At 36.1% G+C, this 22,642-nt stretch overlaps 1 protein-coding gene across 2 annotated transcripts in view; it reads right to left on the bottom strand.

Moving 5' to 3' along the window:
• Positions 1-1,459: 1,459 nt before the first annotated feature.
• KIF5B (kinesin family member 5B) overlaps positions 1,460-22,642 on the bottom strand; it is a 34,661-nt gene continuing 13,478 nt past the window's right edge. Inside the window, exons 9-26 of one of the 2 annotated variants that reach the window (XM_032180727.1) lie at positions 21,759-21,863; positions 21,193-21,338; positions 19,105-19,253; positions 17,890-18,083; positions 17,026-17,094; positions 15,739-15,945; positions 14,461-14,604; positions 13,457-13,642; positions 12,563-12,680; positions 12,164-12,225; positions 11,966-12,075; positions 11,493-11,594; positions 9,571-9,631; positions 9,405-9,476; positions 9,134-9,238; positions 8,386-8,602; positions 6,448-6,580; positions 1,460-4,012 (exon numbers count right to left, since the gene is read on the bottom strand). In XM_032180727.1, coding sequence (XP_032036618.1) covers positions 4,006-4,012; positions 6,448-6,580; positions 8,386-8,602; positions 9,134-9,238; positions 9,405-9,476; positions 9,571-9,631; positions 11,493-11,594; positions 11,966-12,075; positions 12,164-12,225; positions 12,563-12,680; positions 13,457-13,642; positions 14,461-14,604; positions 15,739-15,945; positions 17,026-17,094; positions 17,890-18,083; positions 19,105-19,253; positions 21,193-21,338; positions 21,759-21,863 — 2,187 coding nt within the window. In that variant the 3' untranslated portion in view covers positions 1,460-4,005. Of the gene's footprint in view, positions 4,013-6,447; positions 6,581-8,385; positions 8,603-9,133; positions 9,239-9,404; positions 9,477-9,570; positions 9,632-11,492; positions 11,595-11,965; positions 12,076-12,163; positions 12,226-12,562; positions 12,681-13,456; positions 13,646-14,460; positions 14,605-15,738; positions 15,946-17,025; positions 17,095-17,889; positions 18,084-19,104; positions 19,254-21,192; positions 21,339-21,758; positions 21,864-22,642 lie in introns of both variants that reach the window. The other variant, XM_032180726.1, reaches the window with a different exon arrangement.

Here is a 22,642-nt window from a genome sequence, read left to right as displayed (position 1 = left end):
CACCTGGGAGTCCTCCACACCCAGTCTTCTGCGTTGGGGAATGCCGAGAATTTGGTCTCCGCTGCTCTCCTTACTTGCTAGAGGTATTTATCAAAACTTCCCCCAGTTTCTTAGGTAGAAAAGACGTAGTAGATTTAGCTTGATTCAGTAATATCAACGTGCCTGGTATACACGGGCATGACTGACTCCACAATGATCTTTACCTTTAAAGTATCTACAATACAGATCTGCTGCACCATGCCGTGTGGCCCTCAACACACCCTTTTTTTCCCCCTAGATAGCCATCACCCTCTTACTTTTCAAAGATAAACTAAATACAGCCTTATACAGCCGTCTCATCCATATGTATTACATTTTTCTTCACATCCCTCCTCTCCCCGTTACATTGCCTAGTCGATTGATACCCTCTGCATTTTCAACTTGCAGAACAAGACTAAAAGCAGTTAAAATTGCACTCTTCCCAGTCCCACTTCACTTGCCCCTTCTCCCCTAGGAAGGATTGGTTGAAAAAGGGCTACAAAGATGGTGAAGGGCCTCGAGGGGAAGATGTATGATGGGCGGCTGAAGTTACTTGACCTGTTCAGCTGGGAAAAGAGGGAGCTGAGGGAAGACCTCATCACAGTCTACAGCTTCCTCATGAGGGGGAGCAGAGGGACAGGCACGGATCTGTTCTCTTTAGTGACTGGTGATAGGACCCACAGGAATGGCGTCAAGCTGAGGCAGGGGAGGTTTAGGCTGGACATCAGGAAGAGGTTCTTCACCAAGAGGGTGCTCGCACACTGAAACAGGCTCCCCAGGGAGTCCCCAGTCACTGCACCAAGCCTGTCAGAGTTTGAGAAGTGTTTGACTTAGTCTGAAATCTTGGGTAGACCTGTGTGGTGCCAGGAGTTGGACTGGATGATCCTTATGGGACTCTCCCAACTTGGGTATGCTGTGCTGTAATTCTGGAATAAAGTGATAAAGAGAAGGGAAAGAGGGGAAGCTCAAGAAGGTGAATGAGCTCAGAACCACAAAGGCAAAAATCCCAATAAATTGATCAATCTTTATTAGTGATTTATCTTTATTAGTGATTTTTCAGATGTGTTTGCTGTATCCCTTGGCAGTGTGATGGACTTAAGTGATTCAAGAGAGGTTTATGTGTAGCATACCTCATATACAGTAATACATTTTGACATTTACAAAAAAAATCACTATTACAGCTTCTTGGTTCATTCAAAAGGTATGCTATCCCAAGCCCCTGGCTATAACAAACTTGGACGGACTTTAGGCATGTCCCTGTCCCTCCCTCAATTTAGATTGTGTCAATGAATGCCTGAGACAGTTGCAGCTTATCAGTGTAGGTAACTGGAGATTTATGATAATCACAATTTAAGCAAAGATAACCGGTCAGGAAACAAGTGAAATAAATAAACAGGGACAATTTGACACACTCATGTGAAGACTGAATAAATGCACAAAATTCAAAGATTTTTCTTCTCTTTATTTAAACACAAATACATTTACAGCATGCAGGTAAGTTAAAACTATATGGCGTCTCCCCCAAACCAATTGTTTTAAATGCATCTTAAGTGTACTGAAGTTAAATCATATTCCACAGGTAGACTTGTCCTCTCATGTCAAATTTAGAATTACACACAGTAGTGAGTCAGCATTTAAGTTATGTAAATAATTTAGTTGTTCACCAGAAATAAATATTATTTCACCGAGTTCCTATCCTAAACCATCTTTTAAAAAAATATGATCTAGAGGAACATAAAAGAACCAAAGACTGCAAGTTGAAACAGCAGTGTTGAACATTCCCTGTATAGACTGAATATTAATTTACAAAAAACAGTAATTGTCCTGTCCAGCTGACCTACGACAGCCAAACCAGAAAACAAAGAGTATATATTTTATTTATTTAACACTTTAAGAGGCAGTTCTTCGTAAACTTCATAAAATGTTTAAAATAAAAAAGTTTAAATATAAAAAGGTACACTGAGCTACAGGCTATCATTTCTTTATTTTAAACAGGAATTTTCAGCACCAAAACCCACAATAATTACCTATGGGAATGAAACCCCCATTCACAGGCATGAGAAAAAAATCCTGCTTCATATGAATGCATTTTAAAGAAAGTGGGGTTTTGCTTTTGATTGCAAATTAACAAATCGAGGCCTGAAAACCTGCAGTTAACAATGAGGAAGATAACAGACAGTGTTGTTTCCATTATGAGAAATTTCAACTGAAAGGAGTTTGCTGTTCCTTTTCTTTCTGCAGAGTGCTGTCTTTAGACATGCTCTGAAACAACTGCAAGTTTGGAGTATTTGGCAGTCTTAATAAACAGTCTTAAAAGCTGAAAACTCCCAAATAGTGAGATTTCTGACTGATACACTCAACCATTAAAAATCAAACTATTAAAAATTCAGTCTACTGTAGATATAGAAAACAAGTGGTTCAAGGTCTAAAATCTGACTACACTCCATCATAATATAAATACTTGTCTATTTATAATATAAAAGTTGAAAGTGATTTGCTGCCTGAACAGTTATAGAATCTCTACTGTTTCCAAAATAACTGATGAGTACCCATCAAAAAATTCAAACTAACACACAAAGTGGTATTAACAGGGCCTGGAAAGCTATCTAAATTCTTTCAGCAACATTAAGTTCCTTCTTTCTCAAAGACCTGGAAACTAGTTTCTATGCAGAAGGAGGCTAAAAATTGTAGTGGCTAAACCCTAATAAATAAGTTAGGCAAATTATACTAGAAAAAACTTAAAACCCAGATTCTGCTCAGTGGAAGTATTGGAGCTCAAAAACAAACAAAAAAAAAACCATTTCATTTCATTAGCCACTTTAGAGGACTTTATTGCAAAGAGAAGAAAAATATTCAACAACTACTACTTTGGACATTTCATATACCTACTTACAAACGGATTACAAATACAATTCACTATAGTGCTTTATTTATTTTTATTTTAAACACACCTCTGGGATTTCCAGATCCATAGTTTTAAAAAGCTGTATCCTTTATCAGGTATCTGAAATTGTTGCTGAAATTAATTTTAATTGAAAGTTAAAACTTTAGCCGAAAATTCCAGTACTGTGTATGCAGTGGAATATCAAATTAAATTTTAGATTGTGCTCATTTCACTATTTTACAACAGCGAAAGTGAACCATCACAGGTATAGACAAAATGGATAAACAGGCTCATCAGAATGAAGCAGAATGTTTTCACTCTACCAGACTATACTGTGTGTAGAATCAGGAACAGGACAGATGAGATAATCCATTGCCAGAGTCTTTTGTAAACTTCAGTTTACTCTTATTACTGTACAATATTTAACTCTAAATAACCCGATAAACGGGCATTTAATCAGATAACAGTTACACAGCCTTGTTCATATTGAACTCTTTAGTTCTGTGGTGCAGCGCTTGCAGTGCCTCATGGCAGTTGTCGTAAGCACACTTCAGTATTCTTACACTGTACAAAGAAATTTAGTTCCAATGCTCTATGTAGCATTCCAAAAGAAAACCATACTGTAATGTAGAGTGCTGTTCTAATTCAGTGGGACATGTAGTGTTATGTGATGTGATAAAAATGAAAATATACTTAAACACTGTTGCACATTCCCTAAGACAATAAAATGTACACAAAATTAAGCTAGAAAAATTGAACTAAGATTTTCTTAATGTACATTCAGCTTGGCACAGTGCAGACTAAATTTAAGACATGAAAGACAAACCGTGTAATGAGCAGAGCTACACTTTAACTAACATGTCATTTTTCAAGACGCCAAAATTGCACTCTAGTTTGTTTTGTTTTTTTTTTTTGGGGGGGGGTATGGGCAGGGGTTAGGAAATCAGTTAGCAGAATTTGTAGAAGGGGAAAAGAGCTGTACAGGCCAGGTATAATTTATACATTTTCAAAAAATAATCCTACAGTCCCCAAAGGGAGAGATTATTGTCATGGAATGACTCCCTCTATATGATATCCAAGCCTTCTTACGCTGCATTTATCATTCAGCAACTGCAAATGAGAGAAATAAAGAAGTTAAGTGTTTGTACCTCATAAACCAAAAAAGCCAAGCTATTTATATTTACAGTAGATCACATTCATTATTTACATAGCTTTTAAGAGCTCAGTTCTTAAACCACTTAGATAAATGCTAACACAACATCTGCTTTAGAATAAGAAATTACGCAATGCTGGAAGCATTTAAGCAATGCTGGCTGTTACCAATACAAATTTACACCAAGATAAGCTGACTAATGCAATCAAGACCGGATACCCAAAGCAGTGAACATTATAATCAAGCCAATTATAACCCATCTCCATTTCCCACAACATTGCTGCTTTTGCAGGGAAGGGAGAAAACTGCCTGGGTACCACGTACCCACCTAACAGCTGCTTCAAAGTATTGCCTTGGCTCTTTGGGAAAATGAGGTGGGAATGAAGAGATCATTTGGCATTAATTACACTAAAGACGTTTGATCTATGTAAGGAAATAACAGCTGACATTTTTTTTTTTTTTTTTTCACATTTCCAGAATAATTAGTTAAATGGTGGTCTCTAAACGTTAAACAGCACACCATGTTTCTACTGCATCAAAACTTATACCCTAACCAGAAATTCCGATGCTTAGTATCTGTATTAATCCTCAGAAAAAAAATCTATAATAGTACTACAGAGAAAGCGCTACTGACTGGTTACCTAAGTATTCCCAAACTCAACAGATGTCTATATTTAATAGCAAAATGAAGCTTAAAAAAGTTCTTTTCCCCATACGTCTGTAAGGGAGAGGTTCCTCCAAAACCAAAATAGGAGAGTTCAAATAAATTAAGACCATTGCTCTGCCTTTAAGTGCTAAACTCAGTTTGATTCTGCAGCAATGGGTTAATGTGCTGATGCCAAATGTAGTATGAAAGCTTTACAATTGCTTAAGGGATCCTCTAAGTGTATCATGTAGTGGGATTTCTTTTATTGTTTTGCTGTTTGTTTTTAAAAGGGACTTTAGCCAATACTTAGCTATTTTTCACTCCCTGATGATTAATCTACAAATAGTCCAAAAGTCAAAGTGCGAAGTTTCCTATTTAAAATCCCAGTGACCAACAGTGATCCTTCTCCAAAGCAAAATAGAAGCTCAATTTTGAGCTACATATCACTGATTATATCTACGGTAAGTACTCTTAAAGAGGTATGAGACTAAATAGACTCTTTTGCTGGAGTTCTAGGCAACATTATTTTAGCATGAGTTTCTACATGCTCTAGGCATCTAAAAATACATTAAGTCAATCACACTTTCATATGCCTCTGCATTGGACAGCAGAGCTAGATTGACTTCATAGTTCGAGTAGCTGCAAGATTACATTCACCTTGCCAAAGTAATAATCAAACATCCATGAATTGCCAGCTCCATGGTAATTCAAATTAAACCTTATTCAAGCTTAAAGTACGTACACAACTTCAACCTCTACTTTAAGGGTGGCTACTGAACAGAACCAGGTACCCTAACTAGTTCTACAGCCTGATTTTCTTCACTAAATTGGATGGAAGACTTTGAAAAGAGATTCAGCTAATAGAAAGAAATGAATGAAAACAAGATTAATAAGCTGCTCTGGTGCACTTCAAAAAAAGAAGGCCCAGGATTTAAGCACCACACCATGCAATCGATTATTTTAAGATTATTTTCAAACTGAAGATGCAGATATTCTTAACTAAGAATTTCTAGAAGGCATTCATATTACAACACTCAAAAGTGAAGATGATGATGGAGGATGCAATAAAGCATTACTCTTGGGTAACCAACAGACCAACTACAGTACAGATGTTAATTAAAAGCCTTGATCCTGAAAGTAACTTAATATACGTAAGTACCTGACTCAATGTAATGATTTGAGATTAAAAGAGCTTATGAGATGTATTCTCCATTTTTAAAGTGCACATATTGATTCCAATTACCGTAAGTGTATTTTAATCAGGCAACATTTAAAACTTACTGGATAACGACACGAATTTTTCCATTAAATACTTCCAAACATGTGCAGACACATGAAACAGTGCACAAAGTTAGAACAAACAACATAAGAACAGGGTCTTTTTTTATTTCATTGCTGAATGCTTTTTGAAGGGGACCCTTTACAAATATTAGCAAGACAAAATAATTTGAACTCTCCAAACTCTTCTCAAACACTAGCTGCTTGCTGTGGCTGGTGATGATATCCAATTGACTGTTTTTTACATTATGTTCTACTTCATAGGAACTCAACAACCACCATTTTAGAATAAACGCCAGTTTTATAACAAAAACAACAGCATTAGTCAGGTGCATTATTCCTCTAACTATAAATTCCTGAAATAAGTTAATTTGATTACTCAAGTGATTTTATACAACAGAATGGACTGTAATAGTACTAACAAAAAGCAGTTGCACACTTAAAACAAATCCTACAAGCCAAACTTACACTTTGTCCTGCCGTCCTCCACCTCCACGCAGTGCAACTGGCTGGCTGTTTTGAGTGAATGCACCTCCCCCACGAATTGCACTTGGATGAGTTGGAGAAGCTGCTGGATGCTGGCCAGGACGGATAGGCTTAGCTGCACAAAAGAAGACATGATTTACAGATATATACATATCAATTTTATCTTTCATTATTCAAATTTACTAATGCTTTATTTTGCAGTGGCCTAGAAGTAATCAAAATTGAATGTACTTTGAATTAGAGGAAAACAAGTTTAGGAGATGGTATTCCAAGAACCTGTCAGATTAGTATCAAATATAATCAGCCCTGAAAAATAGACAAGGTTTTCCTTTTATTGTCCCTACTAGCATTAAAGCTAACAAAATTTCTGATAATGGTTTTCCTCACGTGTTATCTACCCCACCTAATGTATTTCTCTTTAAGAGTTCTGTTTCTTGTCAGTATGAACTCAAATAATTCATCACCTGAAGTTTTGTGTGTTATGTTCCTATAAAGAACCATTATATCCTGCTGTTTCTCTTACACCTGCTCAATATGTCACTAGTTTATTCTGCTCTACAAGCTAGTTATTTTGCTCTACAAGCTGTTCTGCATACTGGTTACTCCACAAATAAACACTACTCCAACAAATACTTACCAGCATATATTATATAACTTACTATATTCTGGAATTCAAGTAGTTTTGACAGGAAATTCACAAGCTACATATGCTTTCACAAGAGCTAGTGCAAAACTGATTGAAAGCAATTTAACGAAACATACACAACTGCATAACTTTACAGAGTTCTGCCATGTTAAACAGAAAACATACAAACAGATATTAAACAACAGGTAGCAACTACATCTGAGAAACACTTCTCAACTTCTGCCTTGCAGCAAACTAATCTCCTGGAACATGTGTTCAACCAGACACCTACATACAGGAAGCTTTATACCTGTGGTAAACTCACTAAAGAATTCTGTTTGTTGTCTTAGAGATCACTTGACAGAAAGATAAAGCAGGAATGCATCAGTTTTTGAGCTGCCACTTGAAGAGACCAAAAAAACCCATACCAGAATCCCTCCCAAAAGGCACAAAAAACATTTTAGTCTGGAACAGCTCTTTACAAACCTACAGAATACAAGCAAAATTCAACTCCAATGCTCGTCTCAGTTACATCAGAATTTAAGGTAAGTACGTTGATTACTAAAGTCCTGATACAGGTGGATCCCATAATTACTGGTACAACAACAACATCGTAACAGGCACAGGTAAGTTCTTCACAGGTCACAAACCATCCTGGTCCTCAGTACTTGACAGCATAATAGCAGGTGAGAAGGAGGACCAAGAGTATGATTGCCTTCCACCACACAGTAAGAAATTCTACTAGCTATCACAGTTTAAGGAGGACTACCGAATACTACATGTTTTGGAACAAAGAACCAAGAATACCGGATTAAGGCTCTTTGGATGTTAGTTGTGGGTTTCTGTCTGCCCCCTCCCAACCTGGATGTACAGAAAGCAAGACAATTTTTGTCGTTCATGAAGGCAATGGCAATCTCTCACATTGCCCTGAAACACCTACTTAGTCTTAGAAATTCTTATGAAATGATGTTACAGAGCTAAGACACACATTCAGTGTATTTTTTTCATTCTAGGAAACAGAAAACACATTCAGGACAGAATCCTAGGTAAGACTTTCCCAGCTTGTAGAAAAGTCCAGCTATCAGAAGCCAGGTCATAGAAGAGATCCATTTAATAAGAAATACAAAACAAAACACAACACAATCTGACTGCTAACCACAATGTAACTCGTGGTTGAAAATACATTGTGTTCACGCAAGTGGACACAGCTATGGTTGAAAAATGCACATGTAAGAAGATAAAAAAAAAAATCAGGAGAGATAGAAGTTTTAGGAGCCAAGGGATTCTCTACTAACCAATTTGTGCAGAATGTCCTCGTCTGGCCATGTTTTTGGATCTTACAGCTTCCTTTATACGGTCTACTTCCTGCTGATACCGCTTGCGATCACGAGACGCATTCTCTTTGGCTTCCTTCAGTGCAGACTCCAGAGCTTTAACTCTTTCAGCTGTAGCCCGAAGTCGCTTCTCCAGTTTAGGAAGTTCACAGCGAAGATCTGCATTGTCACGTACCAGCTACAAAAATTGAATCTGGTATTTTCTTGGTGTCTCTCTCCATGGGGAGAACCAACCAACCAAAAACCCCCTGAACTGTACATATAAACCGTATAGTAGGGCTACTATGCTATGCATACTTAAGCTTCTTGTAAGCTCAGCACTAAGATTATCATTTGAAAGCCCGTTACTGTGGAAGGACAAGCTATCCAACACAGGCACTTAAAGATTACATCCTTATTTAATTAGAGGGAAACAGGCAAGCATCCCTCAAAATTGATGTGTTAACTCTAAACACTAACTTTTGATCTTTCTTGGTTTAAATGCAACTATTTTATTATATACCCACATGCACTTAAAATGTCTATTAAATGACTCTATAGGAAACCTTGCATCTATTGTTTTGTATCAAGAAACACAATGAGAGACATGGAAATATTTAATTATGGAACAGTTACTTTATGACCAATAGGTTTTCAGTTACTTATATAATAATGGAGCTTAAGTAGCTTATCTGTTTTTAATTAAACTTGAAATTAAGCCTCACTGTACCTGCTTGTGAACCTTTGTAAGCTGTTCAAGATTATTCTCAAGGAAAGAAATCTTCTGCTTTTGTGCAGCACTGCCTCCTGTATCATCCGAGTCAATCTCAGCACTCTGCAGTAACAAAGTCGGAGGGAGAAAAGATGCTGAGTACAAATCTTAACTTACATGTTAAGATCAAGTCAGAAAAAAAAAAAAAGATCAATTCAAAGTTCAGTTTTAAACTGAAATTTACACAACAGTCCCAGAGACACCAAGTTTCCTTACAGCATCACTTTACCTTTTTCACTCTGGTGGCCAGATCTTGAACAAACAGCTTCCGAAGATTGTGAAGAGTCTGAAGCTCTTTAGCCTACAGTTAAGGAGGAGGGAAAAGACAAAAATTATTTCTGAAGGAAAAAAGTAAGTATTGACACTTACTTTGGAAAGTATTCTGACTAACTTACCACAGTCTCTTCCAAACCCTTTAAATCTTGCCTCGCCTGTTCCCGCCTGTCCTGCATAACCCTAAAAGAGAATACATTCAACCTGAAGCATCTGAGCAAAACTGGAAATGTTTTAGGAGACTAGAGAGTGGTAAACACTCTATGTATAAATTGAAAAATGTCTGTCTTTCAGCTGAAGTCCTCAGTTAAGGACATCACCAATGGATGACAACACTCAAATCCACATGAAGTGGGGGAGAAAAAGTTGCAAGAAGAAAAGAGGGAGTACTTTTAACACTGAAGGAATACAAACACGTACTTTCAGCTGCAGAAATTATGAATTTCTAAAACAGGTAAAGGTAGATTTTCAGAATCAGGTTCAGCAATGTTTGGGAAAAATCTTATCCTGTAAAATGCTCTTAGTTTTGACCAGCTATGAAAGTGTTAATTAGTACCAACTGATGGCTTTAGGATTTTTTTTTTTTTTGTTCCACCACCTTATCCCTACTACATTTGCCAAACTTTGCATCATAAGCAGTGGAATCTCTGTTTCCAGGAATATAGCCTAATGACACCACTTTTCAGAGCTGCTGTCTTCCTATTTAATGTGAAAGCACTGACTGCACCACTAATGTTCTCTCAGAATTATATTGCAGTGCATGCCTTACTCTGACAGGACACAATGAAGGGATTTGGACTTTTCTTTTTCTGAATCCAAGTCAGAAAAAGAAGGCCATGGAGTAGATGAAAACGAACCACTCCCAGTAAGTGGCCAGAATATTTGAGCTTCTTTTTCTCTTGAAAATTCTCCTCATACAGTTACATTATTAGACCACAGTTAAATGATTAAACATCTGAGGCAATAAAATATTCTGAAGAATGTCATCATCCATTTTCCAGTGAGGTCTGGAAAAAGTCTTTTGCCATGCACATTTATGATATACAATGGAAAATATCTGGACTGAAGGGAGAGAATTTTAATGCTTCTTATGGGTCTTTGGAAGAGCAAAGTTTCTAACACAGCAAGTGTCTTTAAGGGATTAATGATACACACACACACACATATATATGAAGACATATTTTAGCCTGCAAAACGAAATGAGAACCACAAGTGCGTTTGTCATATCTCGTAAGACAAGAAAAATCTACTGTAAATGACACTGAGTGGCATATGAATAAACGAGAATAAGATGGATTCACAAGACCAAAGCGCTATTAAAATTTAAATCACTTAAACCAACGTTGTATTTCATAGTAAGGATACTGAAATGAATGTGTTATGATTGGTTACTTGTACAGACCAATCAAGCCTGATTACGTGAATTTTATGATTAAAAACCTGAAATTTGGTTGGTGCTTCTAAAGAAAAAGTATGTACTTTTGAAAGAGTTAAGAATACCTAACTTAAAGACAAGTTTATACCAGAAATGGGGGTGCTAGTGATAGTCTAGATAGTCTAGTAAAATTTATAGATTATGGTGAAATTTCTTTAAGTTCATAACTGCTTTTCAGCTTAACCTGTGGAAGCTTACTCACAAGTGGAATTCAATTTTAAGTTTTGCATTAACATTTCAGCGTCTATTTCAAAAAATACACTATTTGGTTACTTCATGAAGTATACAACTGTTGAATCTCAACAACAGGCCAGTTAGAACCAGCTGACTAGATAAGTTGCATAGAACCAAGAAGAAAATGGGAACTGTTGTAAAGTCAAGGTAAGCCTATTCTAGTCCTAGAGCATGCAAAACTTAGCTATAAAAATGAAAACGTTAACTGCTCCAACTTGTAGCATTGAGATTTGATTTGGCCTTTGTATATCTTTCATTAATTTTGTTCCACTTTTATACACTAAGGCAGTGAAAAATGACTTCATCATATCAGGTCGTTTGTTTTAAAAATAAAAGTGTGCAGGAACACTTATTTTATGCACAATTATCACTTACGTAAGCTCATGGAGTTTTCTACTCTTTTCCTGATCAGTTGCTTTCAACTTCTCATGTTCAACTCTAAGACGTTCTTGTTCAAGCATCATCTTCTGATTTTGGCTGAAGACAAAAGTAAATGTTAGGTGTAATTTTAAAAGGACTGGAAAGAATAGGGAACAGACCTGCACATCTCTGTGATATCCAACAAAATTAAATCTAAAGCAGAAGAGATCTTTGCCTTCTCCCTGTCACCAGAAACATCAAACAGAAGCCCATTAAGCTGCAATCCAGATCAAATTATCAACACTCAGTAACTAAGGCTTCTGATATGTTGTAATGGGTCAGTTGATTGAAACAAACCACATGCAGTAAAGCAACACTAATTAGATACTGCTGGAGAAAACCTTTGCCATTTCCTTCCCACCCTACCACACTTCTGTACTTGCACAGTTCAGCCATTTGGCAGTACCAAAATGATGACAATTGCTTACTCTTGGAGTTCAGTGATAAGTTTCTCCTTTGCATCAACTTCATCTCTCAGGCTACTGATTTGTTTCTGATGTGTCTCACGATGGCTCTGAATCTGCTGTTCCACAGCTTGCTATTATAAAAAACAAAAACATGTATTAAACACTTTCAGAAGTTGTTATACTTCATTTTGTTTTAAAACAACAATTACATTAACTTACCTTGACTTCATTTGCAGTCTGAACCTTATTTAAGTGCTCTTTCTCCATCTCATGGACTTTTTCTAATAGGAACAGAGGAGAAAAGACGTTTTAGTCAGGAAGCTAAGCATTTACAGGAAAGAAAGAAGTAATTCCCCTCAGCCCAACACTTCAAAATTTGGAAAAAGTTATCCACCTGTCCCCACATGTACCAGTTGAATCAGCAGCATCTTGAATTTATCCGTATCCTTAGCACTTGAAACAGCAAGTATGATTTTCTATTGACTAGTTCTAGATGTTCAGTAGCAAAATGCTATCCTGAAGCACCGCTCTTCAACCCAGACAGATGAAATTTCCTATTTATTATTACATATTTAAACTTGGGTGGGGCAAGGACAGACTATAAAAAGCTATGCTTACCTTGTGCTCGGAGTTGAACTAGTTCTTCATTAAGGGAATCCACAGACTCTTCCAGCTGTCTCTTCTTCTGTTCCACATTCTGAAGATACTCAGTCAACGACTTGATCTTGGCCTCATGCTTGTAGGAAAGAAAAATTCATTTACTTCAGAACTAGGTACCATGGAATTACTTCTGCATAAACACTATACTTATTTTTAAACAAGTATCCTGATCTCAAAACAAAAATGGTGCCAACTAAACTTTCTAAGAAGAATGACTACTTGAGTAGATCTGTAATTTAAGACAACGTCTTACATTCATGCCATTCAATGAAAGAAAGTAAATTTTCTACTGGGAGAATAAATGTTTTTGCACATTAAATGCTATCAGAGGAAAGTGATTCACTGCATTTAGAAAACAGTACTGTACACATCTGATATAAAAGATGACCATCTGTATGGTCAATATAGAGAAAATAATAATACCAAAATATAGCCCATCAGGCATTAGAAGCAAGATTCATCTGCTATGCAAACCTACTGAAGTATCATGGTGCTAATTCTACCTCTCCCACTTTCAACTTGCTGCATTAGGGCAGAGTACAAGACAGTGCTTTCCTGTAAGATTTGTATTTGTAAGGGATCCTGTGACAGAGTACAAACACACTGTAGTATGTAATACAATTGCTGCAAAAGCATTATCAGGCTGCAGACATATTGCAGAAATTCTGACATCCTGTCACACATTACTCAGAAGGACCCAAACTGAAGAGAGTATTCAGGACACAGCCAAGTCCTGTGGCTGTTCAAACGCAACTTACTTTGTCAGGTGTCAAAAAAGTTACTGCAGCTTCCCCCCATTAGAGGTTAATGGGACTCAAAAGAGCATTTAGGAAGAACACAAGAAATATTTACCTGTGAAATACGAAGCTGACAGGCAGCTAACTCCTTTTCATTTTCTTCCATTTTCTTATTGCTTTCAGCTTGTGTGCCTTCTAACTGTTTGCATCGTTTTACCATTGTTTTTACTTCTGATTTCATTTTGCTAATGTACAGTCTTGCAACTGTGAATTCTTCATCTATCATGCCAGTTCCCTCAGGCTGCTGAAAATTGTGCAATCACATTTAGAAAGCTTAGATACAGAAACAGAATTAAAGATGAGGTGGAACAACTTAGTAACTTAGTGCCTAGCATCCCTGCCCCCACCCCAGCAGGTAATCAGAACACTTGGGCACCAAAACATAACTTCATATTACCTAATATTATTCTGAATTTATAATTTCTAATTCTGAACTTAAATGAATAACCTGAAAGTACAGCACGCTTAAAAGGTTACCTTCAACACCCCACCCCTTACAAGCTTAACACTTACAGACGTGACTCAGCCAGTTATACTTGTACCTGCAACTTACTACCAATAAGTTACTTTCAAGAGTTTGTTATAGCAGTCATTTACTATATGTTGTGTTGTTCCCCTCCCCGTCCAAATGCTTTTGTTTACACAAAGATAGTGAGTTGCATACAATACTGCTTATGTTCCTGTCCTACAGTCATCTTCTCAATTTATCTTTTATTTCAGTTCCATGTTCCATTTTTAACATAACTAGCATCTTGATTGCCACTGCAAGTCTAAGATGATGCAGTTGAAACTGTCATGTGAAATGGTTCTAATAACAGTATGAATGAAAACACTACTTCAGAAACCATACCTGCTCTATCTTGTCTGTGCACAATCAATTTCTGTTTGGGACTTAGTAAGTCACAGGAGAAGCAAGGGATGACCGTGTGCCCAAATTACTAATGCGTATGAGGGTTACTATGGTAGTTATTTTTACTGTAGTAAGAAAACTGACCCTACCTACCCATGATGTACGTGTGTCTGTGTGTGGCATTAAAAGCTTCATCAACTAAACCTTACCTTGACATCATTATTTCCTACTGCAATTCCTATTTCCGCAAGATCTTTTAGTAAGGAGGCCATCATCTCTGTTGCTCGTTTCTTCTGATGGTTTGTCATTTCTTTCAGTTTTTGAAGCTCTGCATCTATACTGGCTAAAGTGACCTACAGTAAAAGCAGTTGTATTTTAGTAAACAACACACATTTTTTAAAACTAGTTTCATATTATTTAAAATAGCAATATATAGTTGCTACATTAAAACAAGTACTGAAGTATCACATTGTTTTCCAAAAAAGCATGTTTCAAAAAAAATTCAACTTAAGTAAATATTCCACATAGTAAATACGTAGAAATTCTACAATTACGCTATTTCTTCTGAAAGAAAAGTTAAGTACTGGGGGCAGAGGCCTTCAGCTCACAAAATGTGATCTCACAACTCAGCAACAAAATTTATGTCAACTTTGTTAAGCAGTATTCAGAATTATATATGGTTAAACGTTGCAGAGGATTGCATTTATAAGAAAAAAGGTACATGGACAACAAGTCAAACACTTTTTGCTATATTTGTAGAGCTCTTAACTCTCTCCTGCTTGAATATTAAAATGGACACTCAGAATTAGGTGTCATATAAGCGCTGCAGTTACTTGACAGGAGACTTAGAGTTGGTTTGAGCTGCTGTGGTTGTAGTAGTGGCAGCTAAAGCAGCTTGCACATTCAGAAGTTGGTGGCTCTTTGATCAGTTTTAAAAAAACACCTGAAGTTTTACAGCAGGAAAGTTCCAACTACTGATACAAAAGGATAGTTACTGCTTGGGTTAGCTGTGACAGACTGAGAACATTGAAGTATCTTTACTTCTATATCCATCTCTCAGTTCTGTCAACTTGCATCAGCATCAAAACTGTGCAATAATCTTGGAACATTATAGAGAAGACTAGCACAGTTACCATGGATAGTTTCAGTAGACCTGTAAAGATTAGGTGGTGTGAAATGAACTATCAGAGCCAAGATGGAGAAGATGTAAACAGACTTTGACACAAGAACAAACCTTTTGGGCCACATCAGTCAGGAAAGAATTCTCAGAGGTTTATACAAGGGAAATAAGGGGGAGAAAGAAAGCCATATAAAAAATTTATCAGTCACTTAGGTCATCAAATGAGTTTTCTGGTATTAAACAGGATTTAGAATTAAACTCACTTTCCCTTGTGAAAACCTTTAAATGACTCCAAGCAAGAAACAGCTTGGAGATACAAGGCAAGAGTTTATTGAAGACTCAACAATTTTTTGACCCATTTTCCTACCGATTTTTGATTGAGTTCATCACTAAGCAGTTCATACTCCTTTGCCTTATCTTCTACTTCCTGAGACTTCTGATCATAATTGACAGCTAATTCTTCAAGGGCTTGTAGCACCTCTTTCACTTCCTCTTTAGAGGCATCATTTTCAGCCTGAAGGCGATTCAACTCTGCTTGCAGGTTGTCTTGGTCCCTTCTGGTTGATGCTAAAAGCTACAATGTTGATAGAGATTTATTTAAAACATGTCACCACCACCAAGAATTCCGCATTAACAAGTGAAATCTTAGTAATGCTTTCAACTGCTGTAACTGTCTATATCTATATTTTTATGATGCCTAGCATAACAAAACAAGGACACTGAGGACAGATAAAAACGAGGTACATTTATATAGAATTCTTCAGCTTCTGAAGTCTGCAAAATGGAAATGATTAAGGATGAAAGCACTTAAGACCAGCAACTGCAAATGTGCACGGAAAACTGCAAAAAGGTCACCAAACACTACTCGAGTCTGAAATTGTCAACAGGCTAGGGATTAAACTTTCAGCACTTTAACACTGTTAGCTGCTGAAGAATAGCTAGAACAAAACAATGAGTTGATAAAAGATGCAGGTTTATTTAAGTTAAGAGCAAATAACAGCTCCAACTTCCTGAGACCTCAATCCATTTCCTTCTTGCCCTATACACCAAGATTTTTTTTCACTTTATTTTTTAGACTTTGTAAACATAGAATTATTTGCTCTGATATCTTGGCTAAATGAAATTGCCAGGTATTTTCTGATATATAATTAAATTATATCACTGACAGCACGCACATACAAATGGTTCAAATATTCTAGCAAGTGCAGCCTGAAGTAGCACTTAAATACTTCTCTTTTTATTAGGGACAATCAAATTCCACGCATACCCCCACTCACCATCTGTCAGTACAGCAATATTGACAAGAGTAAACCATAAAACGTATTTCTTACAGTAAACCAAGGTTTCTTTAGTTTTGACAAACTGCTAGCTTTGTAAGAAGGAAACAAGAGACTGTGTCTTTGTTTAAAGATTTCGGTTCCTTCTGCCTTCATGGATACTCAAACCTTGAGTAAACTGACTCAAATGTAGCCAGAAGCACAGCACAAACAGGGAGAATGAATAAGCACAGCATTTCAAGTCTGACTTAAAAAAACTATTGTACAGTAATAATCAACCATTTTACTCCCTAGTCATAAACTACAGCCCATTCAGAACATCTCCAAAAGAAAAGTCAATGAAAAGCAGTACAAAGACACAAAAGCAAAAAACTCACCTCTTCCTGATCCAACATTTGTGTTTTTAGTTTTTCTACTAGCTGGCTCTGCTGATTAATTTCTTCATCCTGCAGTTGAATTAAGACTGTGTTCAATACATTGACAAATACCACTGAGAAATAATAATCTAAGAGAAGGCAGCATCAGGCATCTAACCTTTCTATGTTCTGAGACAATTAGACAACTCAAAGCAATAAACAAATATTTTTGAATCACAGGCTGATCCATTAACTTGGTGTATACGTATAAAACACTATGGTTCAAGGACAGAATTATTATGCCTGTGCTTCTGCAAGTCTTCTCCAAGTTGTTTCAGCTTCCAATAAATAAATCAGATATAATTAAAAGATATTTCATATTCAGTATTACTGTTTTAGTTTGAAATGATGTTCAGTGTATGCACATTTTATTTGAAAGTAAGTGTTTTTACTTCCAAATACCTTTTTTATTCTTTTTCTACTCATTTTCCTCCTTTTGATAGCATTAATCCAAACTATCAGCTTGGAATGGCATACACCCAGAAAGCAGAAAAGCCACTCAAGATTCTCATGAGCTTTTCCTTTTTTTTTTTTTTTTTTTTTAAAAAAAATCTTTTTCTTGCCATGTGCACTTTTGCATTCAGTACGCTTTTTAGTACTTTCAGCAAAGTGGGGAAATGATCTAAGAAAGGATGCTCACTTAGTACCAGATGAAGCAATTTTGATATCTCTTAATTAGAACTTCAGAAATAGAATAGGTGCTCTTGGCAAATATTTAAAGAAGCTGTGCTAACAAATGAAGACTGGCAAATTAAGCATTGCATAATGTAGCTCAAGACGTATTTCCGAGATGTCTTACATTAAATAAGAATAAGAATGGCATACCTTGTCATCCAGTTGTTTGTATAGTTTAGCGATTTCCTCCTCACATTTTCTTCTCTCAGCATCAGTGAAATTGCCAGTTACTCCAATTGTGGTTGCTGGTTTATCATTAACAATAGTAATATCTTTGTCCACTGCAAAAGCTTCTAAGTTGGCCTTCTCCTTGTCAAACTGTTCATCAACAGGTACAGTCTCCCCTTAAATAAAGGAATATAAAGTATTTTTACTTTGATAGGTAGACATCTTTACTGCTAAACTATCTACTTCCTATTTAAGAGTATTTGTTCAGTTACACTTTTATCCCTTTATGTTCATTAACCCTTTTCTGATGAGAATACTTGACTGACTTCACATAAAAAACGCCTCACACTCTAGTTAAGGCACTTCTCTGGTAAACTAACTACATTCCTTAGTGCCTTATTACAAAGTATTTTACACAGTCCTTGGATGATATGGGCTCTTTCCAACATTCCAGTATCTTGTGTCAATATTCTTAAAGCATTATACTTAACTTTTCAGGTGTGGCCTCATACCATCTCTACACAAGACATGAAACAAATCACATCCCACTCAACTTAAGTAAGACCTTTTTTTTTTTTTGCAGATTTACTTTAAGATGGGGTGCAGGAGTTGTCTGCATGATTGCAAAGTCATCTTCTAAAGCTGTAAACTCCAGCATACATATGTCAGTAGCTTCCATGTTTCTCTTCCTGAATTTATGGTTTCATAATTAACTTGCACTTTGCCACGCTTGAATGAAAAAGAACTCAATCATTCAGGGAGGATGGGCACGTATTATCTACTGTTAAGAATTTATTTATTTTTTTGCCTACAAAAGTGAACTATAAACAAGGACAACACCTTATGAGACTTATGTGAATTAGAAAGAAAACTTTCATCAGTTTCTGCAATTACAAATAACGTATATGTATTTGGGACATATGTATGAGGAATACGTATTTTTAATAGTTTACCTAGGTCCAGTTCTCCTAGTAAACTAAGTGTTGAAGAACCTAATACCAACATACTTTCAGACATTTTTACCAGTATGTGATTATTAAAAGCTGTTCCAACAAGAAACAGAAAGCTCCAATGTCAACCTAATAATCTCAATCTAATACTCTAGCATTAATATTCTTATTTCTGTCTGGCATGGGGTTCTTCAGTAGTTTTCACGTCTGCTTTTCTGAAGTTTGCATAATAAAAAATTCTTCTTACCATTCCGCCATCTGTTGAGTTCATTTTCTAGCCACTGTATGGTGTTCCGTAGAGTCTTGTTTTTCTCTTTTTCTTTCTCATATTTTTTCTTCCATTGTTCTGCAGTGAGCTCAACGTTGACACAGACTGTGTTCTTAATGGTCTTTGCTCTACATAGAGAGACAGACCACTGAAACCGTGTTTTTTGTTTTAATTATTTAAGAAAAGAACGTAATGCTTTTAAGTGAAACTTTCATATATATTGCTGGTAAATGCGTAAGCAACTTCCACCTCTTGCAAAAGCTTGTCTCTACTCCATGCCAATTTAATATCCTTTCAGTTGGATAAATACAACCATTAATGGACAGAGTAATAAAACAAGCTTTAAGACGACTGAAAAATCTCAAGCTCGTTGAGTTAGAAAAAAATCAGCTGTATACTTTCACCAGAGCTGGGACAGTGCACATCTTTGAACAAAGGGCAGCATTTACCATATCTAACAAACATTTCTCCAACAGAGCATAATATGTTTAGGGTGTAAATAATCTAGCTTAAAGAACTGCTCATTTCCCCTAAAAATCCAGTGACTAGATCTCCACTAACTAAAGAGGTATATGAGCTGTAAAGCTCAAATGCATTTAATTCAGGTGACACAAGGTCAGGCAAATCTCACCCAAATGCATCAGCTCTGGAGACAAAGATACAAGCACTAATAAAACTATATGAAGTTAACATGTAGTTTTTACATTAGTGCTGTACATCTCAGTAGCTCTTATGTACTACCACAAAATAGCACCCTCCCCAAAGATGAAAACAGAAGAAAACTTAATGGTAGTTAGGAATACACCGCAGTATCCAATATTATGACTCCGATAAGGATCTTTTGCAAAGTCTCATTGGGACCAATTACTGCTTTTCCTGCTAAGTTACGTAATATTTACTTAACCTTCAGTTACTACTCCTGAGGGTTTCAGCATAAACTTAACATCCCCAGAAGGCTGAGATAATATATCAGACTAATGAAGGTGACTGAGATAGAAATACACTCCTGCAGCTCCTCCAGAAGTCAAGAGCAAGGAACAGTGAATCTACAGAGCTACAGTTGGAAGACATTTCCTGATATCTTGTGCTAGAAATACTATGAGGAAAAGACTTCCTAGATACCAGAAGGAGACCAAACAGGAATTCCGCTGCTACAGAACACAGTCATTACTAAAACAGCTATTAAGTGCCTATATTCTGCCGGATTTTAAGGAGTTCCAAAGTCATCTAGTCTACTTTCCATTAGCAAAGTCTTCTCCAAAAAGTTGAAAACTGTATCATTGAACGAAAATTAAAGAAGTATACTAACCAAAAAAAAAAAAAACAGATGAAGTAAATGAAATGCTGATAGCTTCTGTAATCTGCTCCAGTAAATGCAGTGATTAAGCCTAGCATTCAGAAACTGGAATATTAACATTCCACATTTATAGAAGTGTGGCAAAGATGACATGCCTAACCAGATATCAAACTCTGAGTAGGTACTTAAAAATTCAGTTACAAATTACATAGGAATTTACAAGTATTAACTCAAATGTTACTAGAACACTAAGACAGGAAACAGACTAGAAAATGTAATTCAGTATACTATAAAAGAAAGGGTAGCAGACAACAGGCTCTCCCTTATATCTTCCTGAATCCAAAACTATACACTAAACTGCATTTTGAGCCAAAATGCACATGGTCCTTCTTGAAATACTGGCTTCAGGATCCTGTCCAGTTTAAAGATGTTTGTATAGATCACAACACCTAGCCATGTGTGCACTGAAGAATTAAAGAAAGTAAACACTAACTAATTAGGTATAGAAATCTTGACTGAGTAGCTTATTTCTCATTCTGCATTTATTTCTGAGTTTAGTAAGATTAAAATATTGAGGTACACTCACATGTGCAATCAATCAGCAGTTAAGATCTCAAACTCCACGTTTTTTAAGAATGGACTTCGTTTATTGTTAGAGGTTTACTTTATCAGTTGTTGTTAGGCAGGATACACAACTGCACACACAGTGCTTAACTTTTCTTGCGAAATTCTGTTTCTTGTCCCTCTTATCTTTTAAGTCATTTACTCACCTTTGGCCAAAGAGAAGAGTAGATTTTGTTTCAGATTCATTGTATGAAGACGGAGAACAGCAAATAACAATAGTGGTTCTGCAATTACCCCCTAGTGAATCTTGAAGGATTCTAGTCATTTTGCTATCACGATACGGAACATAAGTCTACCAAGAAAACAATTAAATGAATCAGTTACAGTTTTTCGGACGTGTTATTTACTTTGTTGAAGAGCAGTATTTTATCTAGGTATAGAGTCATTAGAAAGATTAAGTTCTACTTTAATTCATAAAGCATGCAGCTTCATGAATTCACTATATTTGTACAGGATGACAAAGTCTTTTTATGTTTGGTAACTTCTAGAGTACAAAAATTTTTAGTGTTTAGGTCCCTTAAACACAACTTTATTATTCATTAGTGACAACACAGTACAAGAGTAACATTTGTTTGCAATGTATTGGTGTAACTGGATTAGTTTAGAAGACTCCACACAAATCACTAATATCAACGGAGAACTTCATAATATATCGTTCAGATACAAGCCTTTAACCTTGAAGCATACAAAAACAAAAAGAAAAAACACTTACACTGCTTTCAGCCAAAGCTGAGATGACATTTCCAAGAGCAGATAAAGACTTGTTGATGTTCTTGGCTTCATCCAACACAGCACCTTCTGCTCCAGTTTTACTAACCTATACAATATTTTAATAAGTTACTAGATACATCTGTAAAAAAAAATCTTCATATTTAATATAAAACTTGAATAATTTCCTCACTTTTAAGTCAGTCTTCCTGACTTTATGAAGTATTCATAAGCCAGCTGCATTAGAATAAGCAAATTATTCCTCAAACCCCATTCCTGATTCACCTTTAGCCAGCGGTCAACCTTAAAAAAAGACAAACATGCCCACAAAAAACACTGCTACATAACCAGCACTGAATATAACAGGAAGTCTTATTAGCAAGAAAACCTTATGAGAACACAGGTTTTAAATGCTGAATTTGACCTACAGGAATACTCTAGGAACTTCTGTAGGCATCAGCAGAAACGTGGAAAAAAGTTATGTCCTGACAATTCTATTTATCTTAGCTCTTCTGCCTCACAGCTAAATTTGACTCAGTTCTATAACCCTGCTTTTACTATTCTTCTCATCAAGCTGCGATCATGAACACAAATAAACAATTCTATTTGCTTATGTTTAATGTAACCCAAGACGAGGCATGAAAAACTAATTTCTTTCAAGAGGACTTGCAGAATTGCTAAACAAAAGTTTGTTATATACATTGAAAGGAACAAGGCTACAGAGAATGGAGATCTGCAGCCTGATCCTTTAAAGTCTGTTTTCACTTTAGTACTTCCAGTTTCATTCTTATTAAAAAAAAAAAAAAAAAGACAAAAACTAAAAAAGATGACCATGAAGAAACATTCAGAATTAAACAAAGGATCAGAGATGACAATGTTATAGAACAA

This window comes from Aythya fuligula, chromosome 2 (assembly GCF_009819795.1).
Source record: "Aythya fuligula isolate bAytFul2 chromosome 2, bAytFul2.pri, whole genome shotgun sequence".
NCBI lineage: Eukaryota > Metazoa > Chordata > Aves > Anseriformes > Anatidae > Aythya > Aythya fuligula.
Note: the sequence above shows the minus strand (reverse complement) of the source record. Positions and strands in the feature narration are given on the sequence as shown.